The 14,603-nt window shown below is 38.9% G+C and overlaps 1 protein-coding gene across 3 annotated transcripts; it reads left to right on the top strand.

Moving 5' to 3' along the window:
• Positions 1 to 279: 279 nt before the first annotated feature.
• Positions 280 to 11,863, top strand: LOC113065126 (ribosome-binding protein 1-like). 3 transcript variants are annotated; one of them, XM_026236326.1, is made up of 29 exons: positions 280 to 381; positions 2,348 to 2,836; positions 3,275 to 3,479; positions 3,598 to 3,746; positions 3,841 to 3,963; positions 4,138 to 4,290; positions 4,379 to 4,497; positions 4,964 to 5,117; positions 5,266 to 5,404; positions 5,580 to 5,713; positions 5,848 to 5,873; positions 5,987 to 6,094; positions 6,217 to 6,279; positions 6,359 to 6,419; positions 6,495 to 6,529; positions 6,640 to 6,727; positions 7,027 to 7,119; positions 7,305 to 7,397; positions 7,511 to 7,606; positions 7,690 to 7,779; positions 8,240 to 8,332; positions 9,313 to 9,384; positions 9,533 to 9,625; positions 9,778 to 9,861; positions 9,933 to 9,998; positions 10,293 to 10,376; positions 10,981 to 11,061; positions 11,197 to 11,340; positions 11,454 to 11,863. In XM_026236326.1, exons 2-29 carry the CDS (start codon positions 2,381 to 2,383, stop codon positions 11,487 to 11,489), a joined length of 3,138 nt encoding a protein of 1,045 aa, XP_026092111.1. In that variant the 5' UTR covers positions 280 to 381; positions 2,348 to 2,380; the 3' UTR covers positions 11,490 to 11,863. The 3 variants fall into 3 exon arrangements, with proteins under 3 accessions (XP_026092111.1, XP_026092109.1, XP_026092110.1); XM_026236324.1 differs by having other exon boundaries at positions 2,348 to 3,479; XM_026236325.1 differs by lacking the exon at positions 9,933 to 9,998 and having other exon boundaries at positions 2,348 to 3,479.
• The last annotated feature ends 2,740 nt before the right edge of the window (positions 11,864 to 14,603 follow it).

The raw sequence follows: 14,603 nt of genomic DNA on the forward strand, positions 1-14,603 counted from the left end.
CTGGTCTTTATGAAATATCAAACTACCATAATACTAACCACCAAAGTACTTTTGTAAGGGCAATATTACAAAATTGGAGTCTTCAATGTTTAAATAATGTTTTTGAAGTATTTCATTCTATATTTTATGTTAATATTTCAAACACTTCCATCATTCACTTCCATCAAAACACTCGCAGTCCTCAGCGCCACCGTATGCTTTTGGATACTATGCGTGACGCGATTGGTTTAAAGAGCGTTGATTGACAGGCGCTCATCCAATCAGATGTGAGCATCAGATAGCGTATCCCCTTCATAGGCGGGCGCTGCGCAAAAAGTGCCACGACTCCAAAAGTCTCCAAAAGTCAGCGGCGATTCTTAATCACTGTGTGTTTGACCTAAGGTAAGCGTTTTATCACTCTTTATGTGTGTTTTCTCCACCAGTGCTGCGGTAATATCAAGTGGCTAAAGTTTGCCAGTCTAACTAACGGTGGTGTTGAAACTGTCCTTGTTTAGGTTGGTAACGTTAGTGTTTGAAAATAATTTGCGTTCTCTAATTAGTTTGAACTTGTGTGTTGTGGTGATCTGATTCAAAAGTTTTGCTTCTGCGTGAAGAGAACGTGTCTGTTATTTTTTTATAGTTTCACACTTCCTTTTAATGTACCTTGGTTGGCTTTATAGTACCGTTTTGAGTAACGGGATTTTCTGCCTTCTGTCTTCTTGCATTTGATTTAAAATATTGAAATGATTTTTATCCTTTAAAAGCGTCTTTAGACTTTAACACTTAATAATCATCATATATCCCTGTTTACCTTTTAGTTTCCAATTACCTTTCATTGCGTTCTTCATGCGTCTAGTATTCTCCTGTATGTGTGATGCTTAAGTGGCAGTTCATTCAAGAAGAAAATGGTTAAAAAAAATAACAAAAACTATTCGATTGTATCAAACCAAAGTAATCATTAAGTTGAAAATTGGGGGATAAAACCGCTTTGTTTAATAAGCTTTAAAGAGAGCAGATGAGCTGGAATTCTATTGGTGGTTCTTATGTAACGTCAGCAGTGTTCCTGCAAGGGTTAATATCCGATAAAAGAAAGCAGCCTGCTTTCATTTGATGTGGAGTATGTGTCCTGCATATAGGAGCTTTGTATTTCCTGTCTGCTAAGGTTTCTCTCTTCTGGGCTTCACATGTGGATCCAAAATTGTGATCATTTCAGGAAAGTATTTGCAAGAAGGAAAAAAATGAAAAACTTTTTAATACAGTATTTCTTTAGACCCAGACCTGAGGAGTTCATGATCACATTCCACGCGCTTTCACTAACAAACCATCAGTGTTACCATGTTATTGGACATGTACCATATTAATAATATTGGGTTCTTTGAAGTAATTCATAAATATTGTTTAGAACAAGTACTGTGGTATCACCATCTGGTATCATCATTGTGCTATAGCACCACCACAGGGCTTTTTGAAGGTGCTCTTTAAGGCTATTCTATAAAAACAAAGCAGTTTATAATGCATGTGTTAAGTTATATGCTGTAAAGAGTATTTACTTTAAGCCCTATCAGCATTCCTCCTTACCTGATCGCCTGAGGCAGATATTTAGATTCCCCCTCTATAGAAATTCCAGGCTAGTTGTAAACGTGAGGTTAGGGGAAGGTTATTATGGTCTGCTGCACACAGACCTGGCCTCTGGAAACTGATTGTGAATGAGGAATGTTGAGGACCGTGGTCTCCGTGTGGTGTTGCATGAAATAGTGGGAAAAAGTTATGGCGGTGCTGGCTTCAGGGAAATTAACTTTTTTTTTTTTTTTTTTTTTAAATTTGCAAGGGGAGGAGATTTTTCACAGTGCCTCAAGGCATCATTTTTACTGCCACCCACTCAGCATTGTGCAACCAGTTTTTTGCCCTTTTATGTAAGCTCAACAACACATGACTAGCCAAATGATTAATACACAACAAAGATGGAAATATGGCTTCTAGGTGACAAATATGCTTGTAGGATATTTCTGACAGTAACTGAAAGCTTTTGCTTCATCCACACAAACAGGTGTATCCTAAAGACCAATATACCAGTTTAACAACACTTTAGTGTTTCTTGAATAATATATTTCAAAACATTATGTAGGCCCATTTATGAAGACATCTACAACTGGATAGAACTTGTTAAATTGGCCATCTACCTCAATGTAAATGTAATGATGCAAAAATGCAACATAAGTTTTAGTGTAGCTTTTTATGTCTGTTCAAGAAAAAAGAAGTTCATTTTTAAAAAAGTTCTTGGTACTTGTAGGAAATGCTAGGACGTGGTTGTTGTTGTTAACATTCAACAATCCTTAACATTAAATAGTCCTTGTTTGCATATTTGTAGGATCGGGATTAGAAGGGAAAGGACTGCGCAAAGATGGATGTTTACGACCCTCAAACTCTGGGAATTGTGGTGTTTGGTGGCTTCATGGTGTTCTCTGCAATTGGCATTACGCTTGTGTCAACATTTTCCATGAAGGAGACATCGTATGAGGAAGCATTGGCCAAACAGAAGCATGACTCTGACAAGATCCAACCCCAGCGCTCTGACAAGAAGAAAAAGGCATCTGAAAAGAAAAACAAGACCAAGAAGGAGAAGCCAAATGGGAACCTTTCAGAGCCTGAGCCTATCCCTGAACCTGTGGTTGAGAACGGTGAGCCCAATGCAGCGCCCCAAGTTAAACTAGAACTGGAACCCCAAACTGAACCTTTGCCTGTTCCTGAACCTGAAGTTAAACCCAAGCCAGTTGTACCTGAACCAGCTCCTAAGATTAAGTGTGCGGTCCCTCCCACTGTAAATGCTGTGGTGGCCCCACTAGCTCCTTCCCCCAAGGAGAAGAAAAAGAAGTTGGCCAAGGTGGAACCGGCCCCAGTCAAACTCGTAGAGGTCCCAGAAGTTGTAGTTAAGGTGGAACCAGTAGTTGCAGAGGTGGCAGTGAAAGCAGCTGTAGCCACTGAGGTTGCTCCTTCCCCCAAGGAGAAGAAAAAGAAGAAGCTGGCCAAGGTGGAACCGGCCCCAGTCAAACCTGTAGAGGTCCCAGAAGTTGTAGTTAAACGGGAACCAGTAGTTGCAGAGGTGGCAGTGAAAGCAGCTGTAGCCACTGAGGTTGCTCCTTCCCCCAAGGAGAAGAAAAAGAAGAAGCTGGCCAAGGTGGAACCGGCCCCAGTCAAACCTGTAGAGGTCCCAGAAGTTGTAGTTAAACAGGAACCAGTAGTTGCAGAGGTGGCAGTGAAAGCAGCTGTAGCCACTGAGGTTGCTCCTTCCCCCAAGGAGAAGAAAAAGAAGTTGGCCAAGGTGGAACCGGCCCCAGTCAAACCTGTAGAGGTCCCAGAAGTTGTAGTTAAACAGGAACCAGTAGTTGCAGAGGTGGCAGTGAAAGCAGCTGTTGCCGCTGAGGTTGCTGCCCCCCCTAAAGCTGAAGAACCCAAAACTGAAGCTCCAACCAAAAAGAAGTCTAAGAAGAAGCCTGAGCCAGGTGAGTTTCCTTTAGACATATCCATCTTGAATCTAAGACAGATGTAATGGTAGCCATTTAAACTTGCACTCCTTGAAATACCCTCATCAGTCCATCCTAATTTTGAATTTCTTTTAAGTGGTTTCTGTGGAAATGGTCGATGCTCCCCAGCCATCAGCATATAAAACTGTGGTTTCCAGTCTGACTAGTGCATCATTCAATGAGTCAGAGATACAGAAACTCTTTGAGATCATCAGCAAGAAGGCAGGAAAGGACTCCTGGCAACTGGTACAAATTCTACACCAGATCAACCATTCTTCAAACCCCTAATACTTGTCTCTTTCTGTTAGCACTCATATATTTTTCCTTCTTTTATCGGTAGGCATCTCAAAAGGGTGACCCAATGGCGGCATTGAAGAAGCAGCTTGAGGAAAAGGAAAAGCAGCTGACCACTGAGCAGGGAAACGTAGCTGCAGCCAAGACCCGTGTCAGGGAGCTTACCAAGGTGACCCCTATCAACATGCATAGCTGAACAAACAAGGTTCAAGCTAGTTTCCACTCTTGATCAAGCTTGAGTGACTTGAGTTGTCCTATAGGACCAACAATGATGTTGATCAAAAATGTCCTATTTGGAAAATCGACATCAAACTTCTCTGACTCTCATTGCTCTGGGTAATAGGAGCTGAGTTCTGCAAAGAGCAAGGTGACATCCGTAGAGACCCATATGAGCTCTGAGCTGAGCACCCGTGGACAGGAGATTGCTGCTCTTCAGGCTCGTATGCAGGATTCTGACCAGGAGCATGTCAAGGAGACACAACAGCTCAACAGCAAGGTCACCAGCTTCTCACAAGTTCCTTCTCACGAAGCTGACTAGTATGTTGTCAGGTTATTGAATGGTTTGTTTGTTTGTGTGGCCACAGATCCAAAGCCTGCAGGAGCAGCTGGAGAACGGACCGAATGCTCAGCTGGCCCGTATGCAACAGGAGAACTCTATTCTCAGAGATGCCCTCAATCAAGCCACTAGCCAGGCCGAAAGCAGGTATTGCCATCGTAACCTTATAGTGTATCCAATGAAGTGTCAAACTTTGGCGTAACTCTTTCCACTCCCCTATAGATTTTAAAAAAAAAAGTGGTGGATGCCAAACTGGGTGGGAAAAATCCAATAACCTGAACAGAGGGAGACCTATCTAGGGACCAGAGATTTGAGCGTGGTTTTCTTTGACTTGGACCTTAGCAACCATATTGAAATGCACTGGCTAATCTTGCTGCCGAGTTTTGCCCAGACAAGCTCCGCTGACTTTTTTCTTGAGAAAATGGAAAAATCCGACTATTTGTGAAATTGCATTTGATTGGTGCAGAAATCCCAGTTGTTAGAGCATGCTATGGAGATGCAGGATCGAATCTGGTCTACACACCCCAAACTAGCTTTGAACCTGCCTCCGTGTATAAAATGTCACATCCATCCATTTCTTCTATGTGAATCTGTGGCTTTTTCATGCACACAGGCAGAATGCAGAGTTGGCAAAGTTGCGTCAGGACTGTGTGAATCTCAGCCAAGAGCTGAATGAGCGCACGGTGGCTCAGCAAGCTGAAGAAGAGCGCAGGAAGACTCTGGAAACAAAGATGGCGGCTGCCGAAGAACAGCTAGCACAAACAAAAGTAGGCCACACATACTGTCAGGCTCCAAAAACACAAAGCACTATCCTTTGCTTCAGATTTAACTTAAATTTTGGCCTTTTACACACAATTTTAAATGGTTGCTCTGGGGTGAACTGTTCTTTTAACTAGTCCTTCTGTCTGTGTTTAGGTGTCCCATGGGGAAGCAAAGCAGGCTCTGCAGAAGAAGTTGGATCACGTCACTGAGGAACTCCGTGAGGCTCAGCAGAGCAGCACCACCCTTCAGGCTCAAGCAGACGCAGGAAAGGAGCAAGCCAAGACCCTCACCGGTCAGTACACACAAACACACACATCTTTCTCTTGATATGAATATGAGTGGTCCCTTGACTCAGTTCCCGGATGGGGGAAAAAGTCAGTTTTAGAAGACATTTAAAGGAGCCATATTCTTTTTGTAGCATTTTATGTTTATGTAATTTTTAAAATGGGAATTATTTATTCTTTTAGAACTCCAGGAGCGTATGCGTGCTACAGAGACGGAGCTGAAAGACCGATGTGAAGAGCTGGAGATACTGAGAGCACAGCTGTCTCAGGAAAAGCCCTCTGTGGAGACGGGAGCAGCAGAACAGGCGGAGGTCCAGGTACACATATTTGGCACTCTGATATGGTTGCCATTGCAATGCACCAAAATCAGGTTAATATCAGATACTGTACTGCATGTAACTTTCGGAATGAATAATTATACTGTTCTCATCCCTGTTTTGATTCCGTACAGAAGGAGGTTGAACATTTGAGGAGCAGGTAATGTGAACTCTGTTTGGATTCATATGATTGAATTACTATGTGTCGTTTTTATTACTACTGTTTGTTTTTTGTTTTTTTTGATGGTAGTATTTCGATGTATTTGTTTGCAGTCTGAAAGAGAGGGAAGCCCAGCTGACCTCACTGGACGCAGAGCTTCATCAGCTGAGGGAGGAGCTTGACACAGTAAAGAGATCTCAGGCTGAGGAAACTCTGAATAGGTATGATATCTTCAAATTTAAGATGGACTCAATCACATCTATTGTTACCAGAACTTCAGTTATCTGTACATACCGTATCAAGCTCTCTAGTCTCTGATCCAAACATGGACCCGTTTTTTCAGGGTAAATGAGGCCAACACCGAACGGAAGGAATACACCGCAGAGATCGACCAACTTAAAACCAGGTATGCAATACAGCTGCTGCTTTCTTTAAGTCGGTTTCCTAGACTATTTAGATTGAGTTTCTTTCTCTCTTTCCATCAGTCTGAAAGAGAAAGAGGATTTGGTGGCATCCCTACAGGCTCAGCTGGATAAAATGGAAAGTGTGAGTGGAGCATTTGATAATTTAATATTTCCATGTGCGTAACACGTTAATTGATTTATAACTGTATATCAACAGGCTGGTACCACTGTAGCAGAGGCACAATTTGAGAAGTAAGAGATTATTATTAATAGTTATTTATTTTATTTTTTTAGATATTTTTAAATTAAATTTTTATTTTTTTTATGCTTTTGATAATGACTTTTGGTTTTTTTGGTGTCAGTCTGGAGAAGGATGCACGCATGATCTCACTGGAGGAGGAACTTCAACAGCTTAAAGAAGAGATGGAGAGAATTAAGGCCAAGAGCAATGTGAATCCATCTATACTCTACCTTTCTATCCATACTTATCCAACTTGTCCATTACTGCCTATCTGTCCAGGCGTATTTAATCACCCTTCTGTCTACATCAAGTCTGTCCTAATCTACCCACTCATTTGTCTATATCGATCTATGCCCATCATATCTGCTCTGCACATCTGTTCATATCTAACTTGTCTGTCCATCCATATCTAAATACCTGCCAGTTCATCTGTCTATCCCTTAGTCCTTCGGCTCTAAATTACAAATCTATCCACATCTGATTGTTGTGTCTTGATGTGTGTGTTCAGGAGCTGTGTGAGAAGAACTATGCTGCGGTGGAGGCTTTGGCTTCTGCTGAGAGGCTGAGTGAAGAAAGACTGAGCCAATCCAAGGCTACACAGGTAACCCTGATATACACGCACCGTATAAACACACACTTAATTGTCCATCTACACAAAAACCATGAAGAATGGCATGTTCATTATCATCAAAATGCAGTAGTTGGCTAAAACTATTAAACATTTCATGTGGTATAATTCAGTTCAAGTGATCAAAGGTGTGTGTGTGTGTGTGTGTGTGTGTACAGAGTGAAATTGAGCAGCAGCTGAGCTCTTTTCAGACAGACACCAGAAACGCCTTCCAGAAACTCTTCCCTCACATCAGCATAGAAACACAACAGGTTAGAATTTTTTTTTTTTTTTTTTTTTTTTTTTTTTTTTTTTTTAAACTACGTACGTGTTGATTAGTTTTCGAGCAGGTATGGGTCATTTAATTTAAAAAATCATGTTTTAGTCCAACTGGCTGGAAGCTTTCACACATGAAGCACAGAAGACCCTCGCACACAGTCCAGCAGAACAGCAGCACACAGAGTCAAGCTCAGATTTGACGGTGAGAGATCATCATTATCACATATCTTCAATGCACGTTTTTTTCCTTCTCATGCTTGATGCTCATCTGAAAATATGTGTCAGGATTTGCAGCAGAAACTCGCTCTGTCAGAGGAGAGCCAGAGATCACTTCAGGCAGAGTGTGAACAGTACAGAACAACTCTCAGTGAAACGGTACAGCGATACACCTTTATCATTCAAATATAAACTAGACACTTTTTTTTTTTTTTTACTTTTTGCAGATTTTACTGATTTACCAGTTTAGACTGATTTATATTCACATGAGACTTCAGTCATATCAATAAAATTGAAAAAAATAAATCTAAATAAAAAAACTTCTCCTTTGGCTGCAATATTGAGATCAGGTTGCCTTTTTTCATACATCCAAGCCAGTAGGTGTCAGTAAAGACCTGAAGAGAAAGAATTCATAATGAATTAAAGGATTTACAGACTAGGTGGTGAATATCTAGAAAGAAAGAAAAAAAAATCTTGCTTTACAAGATATGGCTATAGAATAACCCCTTCATTATCAATCTCATAATGTGTATCTTTAAAACGCAGAATAAAACTATAATATCAAATTCTGTAAACGTTAACTTTTTAGCTCTAAAATTTTTCATGGTGTTTTACACAGGAGAGCATGCTGAAAGCTCTGCAGAAGAGTGTCGAGGACGGTGAGCTTACATGGAATTCAAAGATTTCAGATGCTGAGCAGCAAAAACAGGCGGTAAGAATTAACTTTTACTACACCGAATGGTTTTGCTCTGTCATCATTCACCCCAAAAATTAAAATTTACCCCATGATTACCGAGTTATATAAAAAAAAAAATGTCCTGGCTCTTCCAAGCTTTATAATGGCATCCCTTTTTTTTTTTTTTTTTTTTCTTCAGTAGTCCAAAAGAAGCCCCCAAAAAAATGCATCCATCATTAAAAAGTCCTCCTACCGGCTCCGGGGGTTAATAAAGGCCTCTTGAAGAAATGTGATATGTTTGTGTAAGAAAATTATCCTTATTTAAAACTTTATTAACCGTGATCTCTAGCTTCCGTTAACTGTTGTACATGTGAACACGAGAAAGTGATGTTCCAGTGGAGGACACAGTCATAGCGTAAGATCTGGTGAGAATATGCTACTGTCACGAGAAGCCAGTTTTGTTTACAGGAACAAAGGAAAACCAGTTTCCTCTTGGCTTATATTGGAATCCTCCAACTTTCTTCTTTATAAATCCTCTTTTGGACTTCTAATTCGTGACTGGTGTTTTGTCTTGCTCTCTCCTCTGCGATTTGGCTTTCGTATTTTCTGAGCAGAGTTTACGCTACACCTACATCATCCGCTGGAACGCCACTCTCTTGTGAACAAGCGTACAACATTTAGTGGAAGCTAGAGATTGCAGTTTTAAATTGAATATTTTTATTACAAAACTGCATCAGTTTGCTTTAGGAGGCCTCTTATTAATCGTGTTGGGCAGTTTTGATTATGGATGGATGCGCTTTAATGGACTTCTTGTGGACCACTGATAAATAACACCCATTCATTGCCATTATAAAGCTTGGAAGAGCCAGGCCATTTTGTTTAAATATATAATTTGGACTGGATTCGTCTGAAAGCAGAAAGTCATACACACCTAGAAAGGCTTGAGGGTGTGTAAATTATGGGATGATTTCATTTTTGGGTTAACTATCCCTTTAAGCTATATGGCTCTCCCACAGGCCCTGGATCAGGTGAAGGTCCTAGAGGAGACGATCGAGAAGATAAATGCAGAAACACAAGACACCGATCAGGTGCATGCTTACATTTAGCATTGTTCTTCAGTTTTGGGGACGTGTTATCGGGTTTCTGACTCATGTTGCTTCAATACCAAATGAGTTTTTCTTTCTATGAGAAACTGCACATGTTCTAACAGATGTATAATTTCTTGGTTCTTTGCAGCTGAAGGGGCAGGTGATGCTTTTGGAAGCACAGCTGGAGAAACAACTGGAGTCCATAACCATCAGTCAAACATATGCAGAAGAGATGTTTCAGGTAAAACGACCAACTGATTTAATAAGGTTATTTAACTTTTTCATTTCTTTTCTTTCTTTTTGTTGGTTCTATTATAATAATGTTTAATTTAAGAAGTCTTTACCCAAGGAAGGTAAAATGACTCACTCAAGGGATGTTTTTATTCTTCTCAGCTGAAGGCATTGCTCTCGGAAACTCAGGTCCAGCTGGTGTCAGCCAAAGCGGAGGCTCAGGGACAGAGAGCAGAACTTTCACTGGTAAGTTTCTCTTGGGTTTGTCTCAGGTGAACGCATGGCTTTCTACTTTGAGTGACAGCTGTGCGTTACAGGTCAAGCAGGAGATACAGGAAGTGACTCTGCAAGTACAGAAACAGGAGAGTGCACAGTCTACTCAGGTCAATACTGGTTGTGCATTTATTAACTGTATCTGTTTTCATTTCCCAGTTTGTGTTTTGTCCATCTCGTGTTCTTTGTCTTTCATAAAAGCCTTTTGGTGAAGGAGGGTGTAGCATGGATTATGTATCATATGCTGCCTGGCCTAAAGACAGCTCCCTGATCAATGTTGTTGTTTTTTAGTTTGTTTGTATTGAGCGATTTTTAATGTGTGCATCTATATGCTGTTGTGTCCTACTGTGGGTGTGTAACTGTGACAGTTTGAGTCTTATACTCCCCAATGTGAAACTTCACAGGTGAAAACACAGCTGGAGGAGGAAACAAATAAAGTGCAGACAGAAGAGGACATTCGACAGCAGGTTGCAAAGCACTATGAACAGGTGACTCATTTCAGAGGGATTTTTGGATCTCTTTATTCTGGATAACATAAAAGCTAGTCCTATTATTGTTATTATTATTAAGGTCTCCAACAAACAAAAAGCAAATAGAAATCAATAGAAATACCAATAGGACCTAAATTAATCTAATTTAATAAAAAATCTATTATAAATTCCTTTCATTTGGGTTTACTTTATATTTAGACTTAATTCAATTTGAGTTGATCTTGATTTATTTTGAAGTGATTTAATTTCAACTTAACTAGTTTGTATTCAATTTTTTTACTTTTTTAAAAATTTAATTGTTTTTATATTAATTAAATATTTGTTGGTATTATTGCCAGTTGTTATTTTTTTTTTTTTTTTTGTTATTGATTCTTTTCACTGTTGATCTGAGATTTTGTTTTAAATTAAGCTTGTTAATTTTTTTTTTAATTGCATTTATTTTGTTTTCATTAGATTTTAATAAGTTTTTATTTAATTTTAGTATATAATTTAGTTTGTTTTTAATTTCTTATGTATTTTATAAAATTTGAGTTACTATTATGTAGACTAGTATTCACAATTTAAAATTCTTAGGCCTTTTTATATGTATTTTTCCTCTCAGGCTCAGAAGTGCGTCTGGGATCTCGAAGCTCAGTTAGAAAAGTTGCAAGCTGCTGGAGAAGGACCGACTGCAGAACTTAAGGTCTCCGTCCGAGATTTATTCATAGAAATAAAGAAGAGCGCAATATTATGTTGTCACATTCAAATAACGTTTTAAAGAGCGTACTCAGGAGCTCTGCTCTCTAACAGTGTATATTGTTGCATGTGTCTGTGTCAGGAGAGACTGGAGAAAGAGAAGAAGCTGACATTAGACCTCGGCCAGGCAGCCACTAAACTTCAACAGCTTCTGAAAAGCACTCAGGAAGAGCTAGACAAAGAGACCGAGACTGTGAAGAACCTGCAGGAACAGTTACATGACAAGGTACATTATAAACTCTTTCCAAACAATTGCAAATGTAGGGCTGTCAAACTTTGCCAAGCTTATTTCATATGGAATGTATCAGTAACCTTTTTTTTTTTTTTTTTTGTCTACAGGAAGCTGAAGAGTCTAAAGAAGGGACGTCTGTTTGACAGAATAAACCCAACAACCCAAGTGCCTTAATTGTTCTCAAGCATGATTTACTTTTGTATTCTCTGCTACTGTAGCAAATATGCTGACTGATATTAGCCAGCGAGGAAGCATATCAATATATTTTGTACATTTTGATCATTAGGTGATTTGAACACCGCTCACAGTGTTAAAAGGGAGCAGTGCTCGAGTGAAAGCTACATCGAGTGAAAGATACTCATGCAATCGCTCTTTATCTTTTGTTTGCATGTTCTCATGAGGGTCAATGGAAGGAACATTTCATGATGCAGCAATGCAAGACAAGCTACTACACTTTTGTAGTTCAGCTGGTAACAAATGTGACAATAATGATATAATAATAAACGATGTACTTGAACATGTGGGTTGATCTTTACTTAATCAAGTAGTTTTGGACTACGGTATTGGAAAGTTTGTGGTCGTTGTTGTTTTTTTTTTTAAGAAATGCACACAATGTCAACAAGGAAGCATCACATTCTTACTATTCTATTATTCCTATTCTATTTCAAATACATTCATATTTTTCTTCTTTAAATTTTCTATTTGTCAAAACATCCTGGGGGAAAAATGACAAAATATGAAAATTGTTTTCAACAATAATAAGAAAAGTTTCTTGAACACAAGCAGCATATTAGAATGATTTCTGAAGGACACTGAAGCTGGAAATAATGGCGGATAAATTACATTTGAGATATTTCTATACATTCTAAATGCATTCAAATAGAAAAGTTATTTTCAATTGTAGTAATATTAATACACACTTTCGAATACATTGACGTTTTATCAAGCCCAAACTTTTGAATGGTATTGTAAATATGTAGATTTTACTCTAATTTACTGATCAGATTTTTTTGGGTTGTTAATGTGGTTCACTACATGCGTTTGAACAAACAGGACCACACTGAGGAGATATAAATAGCGATTGGTGTATTATTTGTTTGTTTTAAAAGCTTACAAAAACGTAACCACAAAATCTCATTACCTGTTTACTACATTATATACATTATATTTTATATACATAAGTTATATATTTTCATCAGCACATTACTGCATTTTTTTGTAAAGATTTTGTTTATATTTTTCATATTTACGTAGAATATATTTAATGTCCTGTTTGGTTTCATTTTCAGTTTCATTCTCGTCGCTGATTGGATGCTGCTGTTTGACGCGGTGACGCGGCAAGATGGCTGCGTGCATAGTGGTTTGTGAAACCGGTCCACTGTAAGCTTTAAAAAAAAATTAAGTGCTTTATCTGCGGGATTAAGACGTTGCTTGACCCTGTCCATCTAGAATTCGCATAAAGAATACACATCTTAAATGGTACGGCGGAGGTTTATCGACTTTTTCGAGGAAGGTTACGAGCACCAGGATATGTCGTCCGAGAGGAGACGCGCCTCTACTGTTCGTCAGTGCGGGGATTAACCAGGAACACAATCACACATGTAGGATAATAATAACACAGACATAAAAACCAGCAGCCACGTCTAAGTACAACGGTTCTGCTATGCTTTTGGACATGTACCATTGTTTTTATTTACAGCCATAAAAAAAAAATAATAATAATAATAAAAAAAAATTGTATGAGGTTTTTGGTGAATACTTCAAGATTTGGGCAATCATTTTATGTATTTAATGATGCATTTTTTTCTGTAATATCTGGACACTTCATGCCCCCTAATAAATAAAAATACTAAATTTTATTAAAAATTTGTTCACAATGCAAGAGTTCTATACAAGTTATCATGTATACGAATTGCATTTTACAGAGTCATTTGCATTTTACTCAGCCATTATATGGGCTCATTCTGTTTGTGCACGCTTGGGAGGAAAGGCGGTCAGCTCACAAATATCACAGACCTCTTGCACTGGGCTGAAGAATTTGCTCAAAACAAGATCCGAAAGGCACCCTGAACAAACTAATATACCACAATGGATCTACTTCATTCTATACTATATATTTTTGATGGTGAAACTTTGGTTCACTGCTATTAAGTTATTTATTGCTCTGTTTTGGGTACACTTTATAATGGTAGGTTAGGTTCAAGAAAATGTTATTAAATTAAAGAAATGGTATTGCTCTAAATGTATAATTGCAAATACATGATTCATATAATTTCTTGTGTGTCTGATTGTGTCAGTTAAATAACGGTGTATGAAATACATTAAAAGCACTGCTCAGGGTGTCAGAGCGCCACCTAGCTGGCAAGAATCAGCTATTGTCCTTCATCTGAGGGAGTTTTTTTGATCCTGACAAAAAAAAAGACCAGCTAACATTAATGGACTAATCATATCAGCAGCACATGTGAAAGTGTGAATGAGTACTAGTCAGGTAAAATCACTATCAGACTAATTGTAATTGTAAGAGCAGACTGATTATTTTAAAAGGAGGGAAGATTTACTTCCAATCATTGTGTTCTTGTTAGCAATGGTTACCTCCAAAGAAACATTCACAGTCATCATCGCTTTGCATCAAAATGGCCCCACATTAGAGGAAATTGCTACAAAGAATATTGCACCTGAAAGAACCATTTACTGGATCATCAAGAACTTCAACGAGAGAGGTTCAACTGCAGTGAAGTCTTCAGGACGTCCCAGAGTGTCCAGCAAGCGCCAGGACCATCTCCTCCTGAGGAGTCAGCTACAGAATCGTGTCTCCAATGGTGCATCAAATAAGCCACTTCTCCAAGAAAAACGTCAAGAACAGACTGAAATTGGACTGCAGAAAACTAATGCAAAGTTATTTTCTCAGAAGCGTCCTTCCGACTGTTTTGGAGATCTGGAAAATCGATTGTTTGGAGAAGGAAAGGTGAACGTCCTGTGACGAGTCAACAGTGAAGCATCCTAAGACCATGCATGTGTGGGGTCATTTTTCAACCAAGGGAGTGGGTTCTCTCATAATTCTGCTCAAACACACTGCCAGGAATAAAGAATTGTATCAACGTCCTGCAAGAGTGACTTCTTTCAACAATCCATGTGCAAGTTGGTGATGATTTTTGCATTTTCCAGCATTATGGAGCAAGTGATAGAGAAGTAGCTCGAAGATCATAACATTGAAATTTTGGACCATTTTGAGATTTAGTGCAGAGCAACTTTGTGGA

Source organism: Carassius auratus, chromosome 47 (genome assembly GCF_003368295.1).
Source record: "Carassius auratus strain Wakin chromosome 47, ASM336829v1, whole genome shotgun sequence".
Classification (NCBI taxonomy): domain Eukaryota; kingdom Metazoa; phylum Chordata; class Actinopteri; order Cypriniformes; family Cyprinidae; genus Carassius; species Carassius auratus.

Excerpts from the sequence above, each read along its gene's own strand:
- LOC113065126 (XM_026236324.1), top strand. The coding sequence starts at position 2,381 with ATGGATGTTTACGACCCTCAAACTCTGGGAATTGTGGTGTTTGGTGGC. Across the intron at positions 6,420-6,494 it reads AGCTGGATAAAATGGAAAGT|GCTGGTACCACTGTAGCAGA; the intron begins GTGAGTGGAGCA and ends GTATATCAACAG. Across the intron at positions 11,062-11,196 it reads GACCGACTGCAGAACTTAAG|GAGAGACTGGAGAAAGAGAA; the intron begins GTCTCCGTCCGA and ends TGTCTGTGTCAG.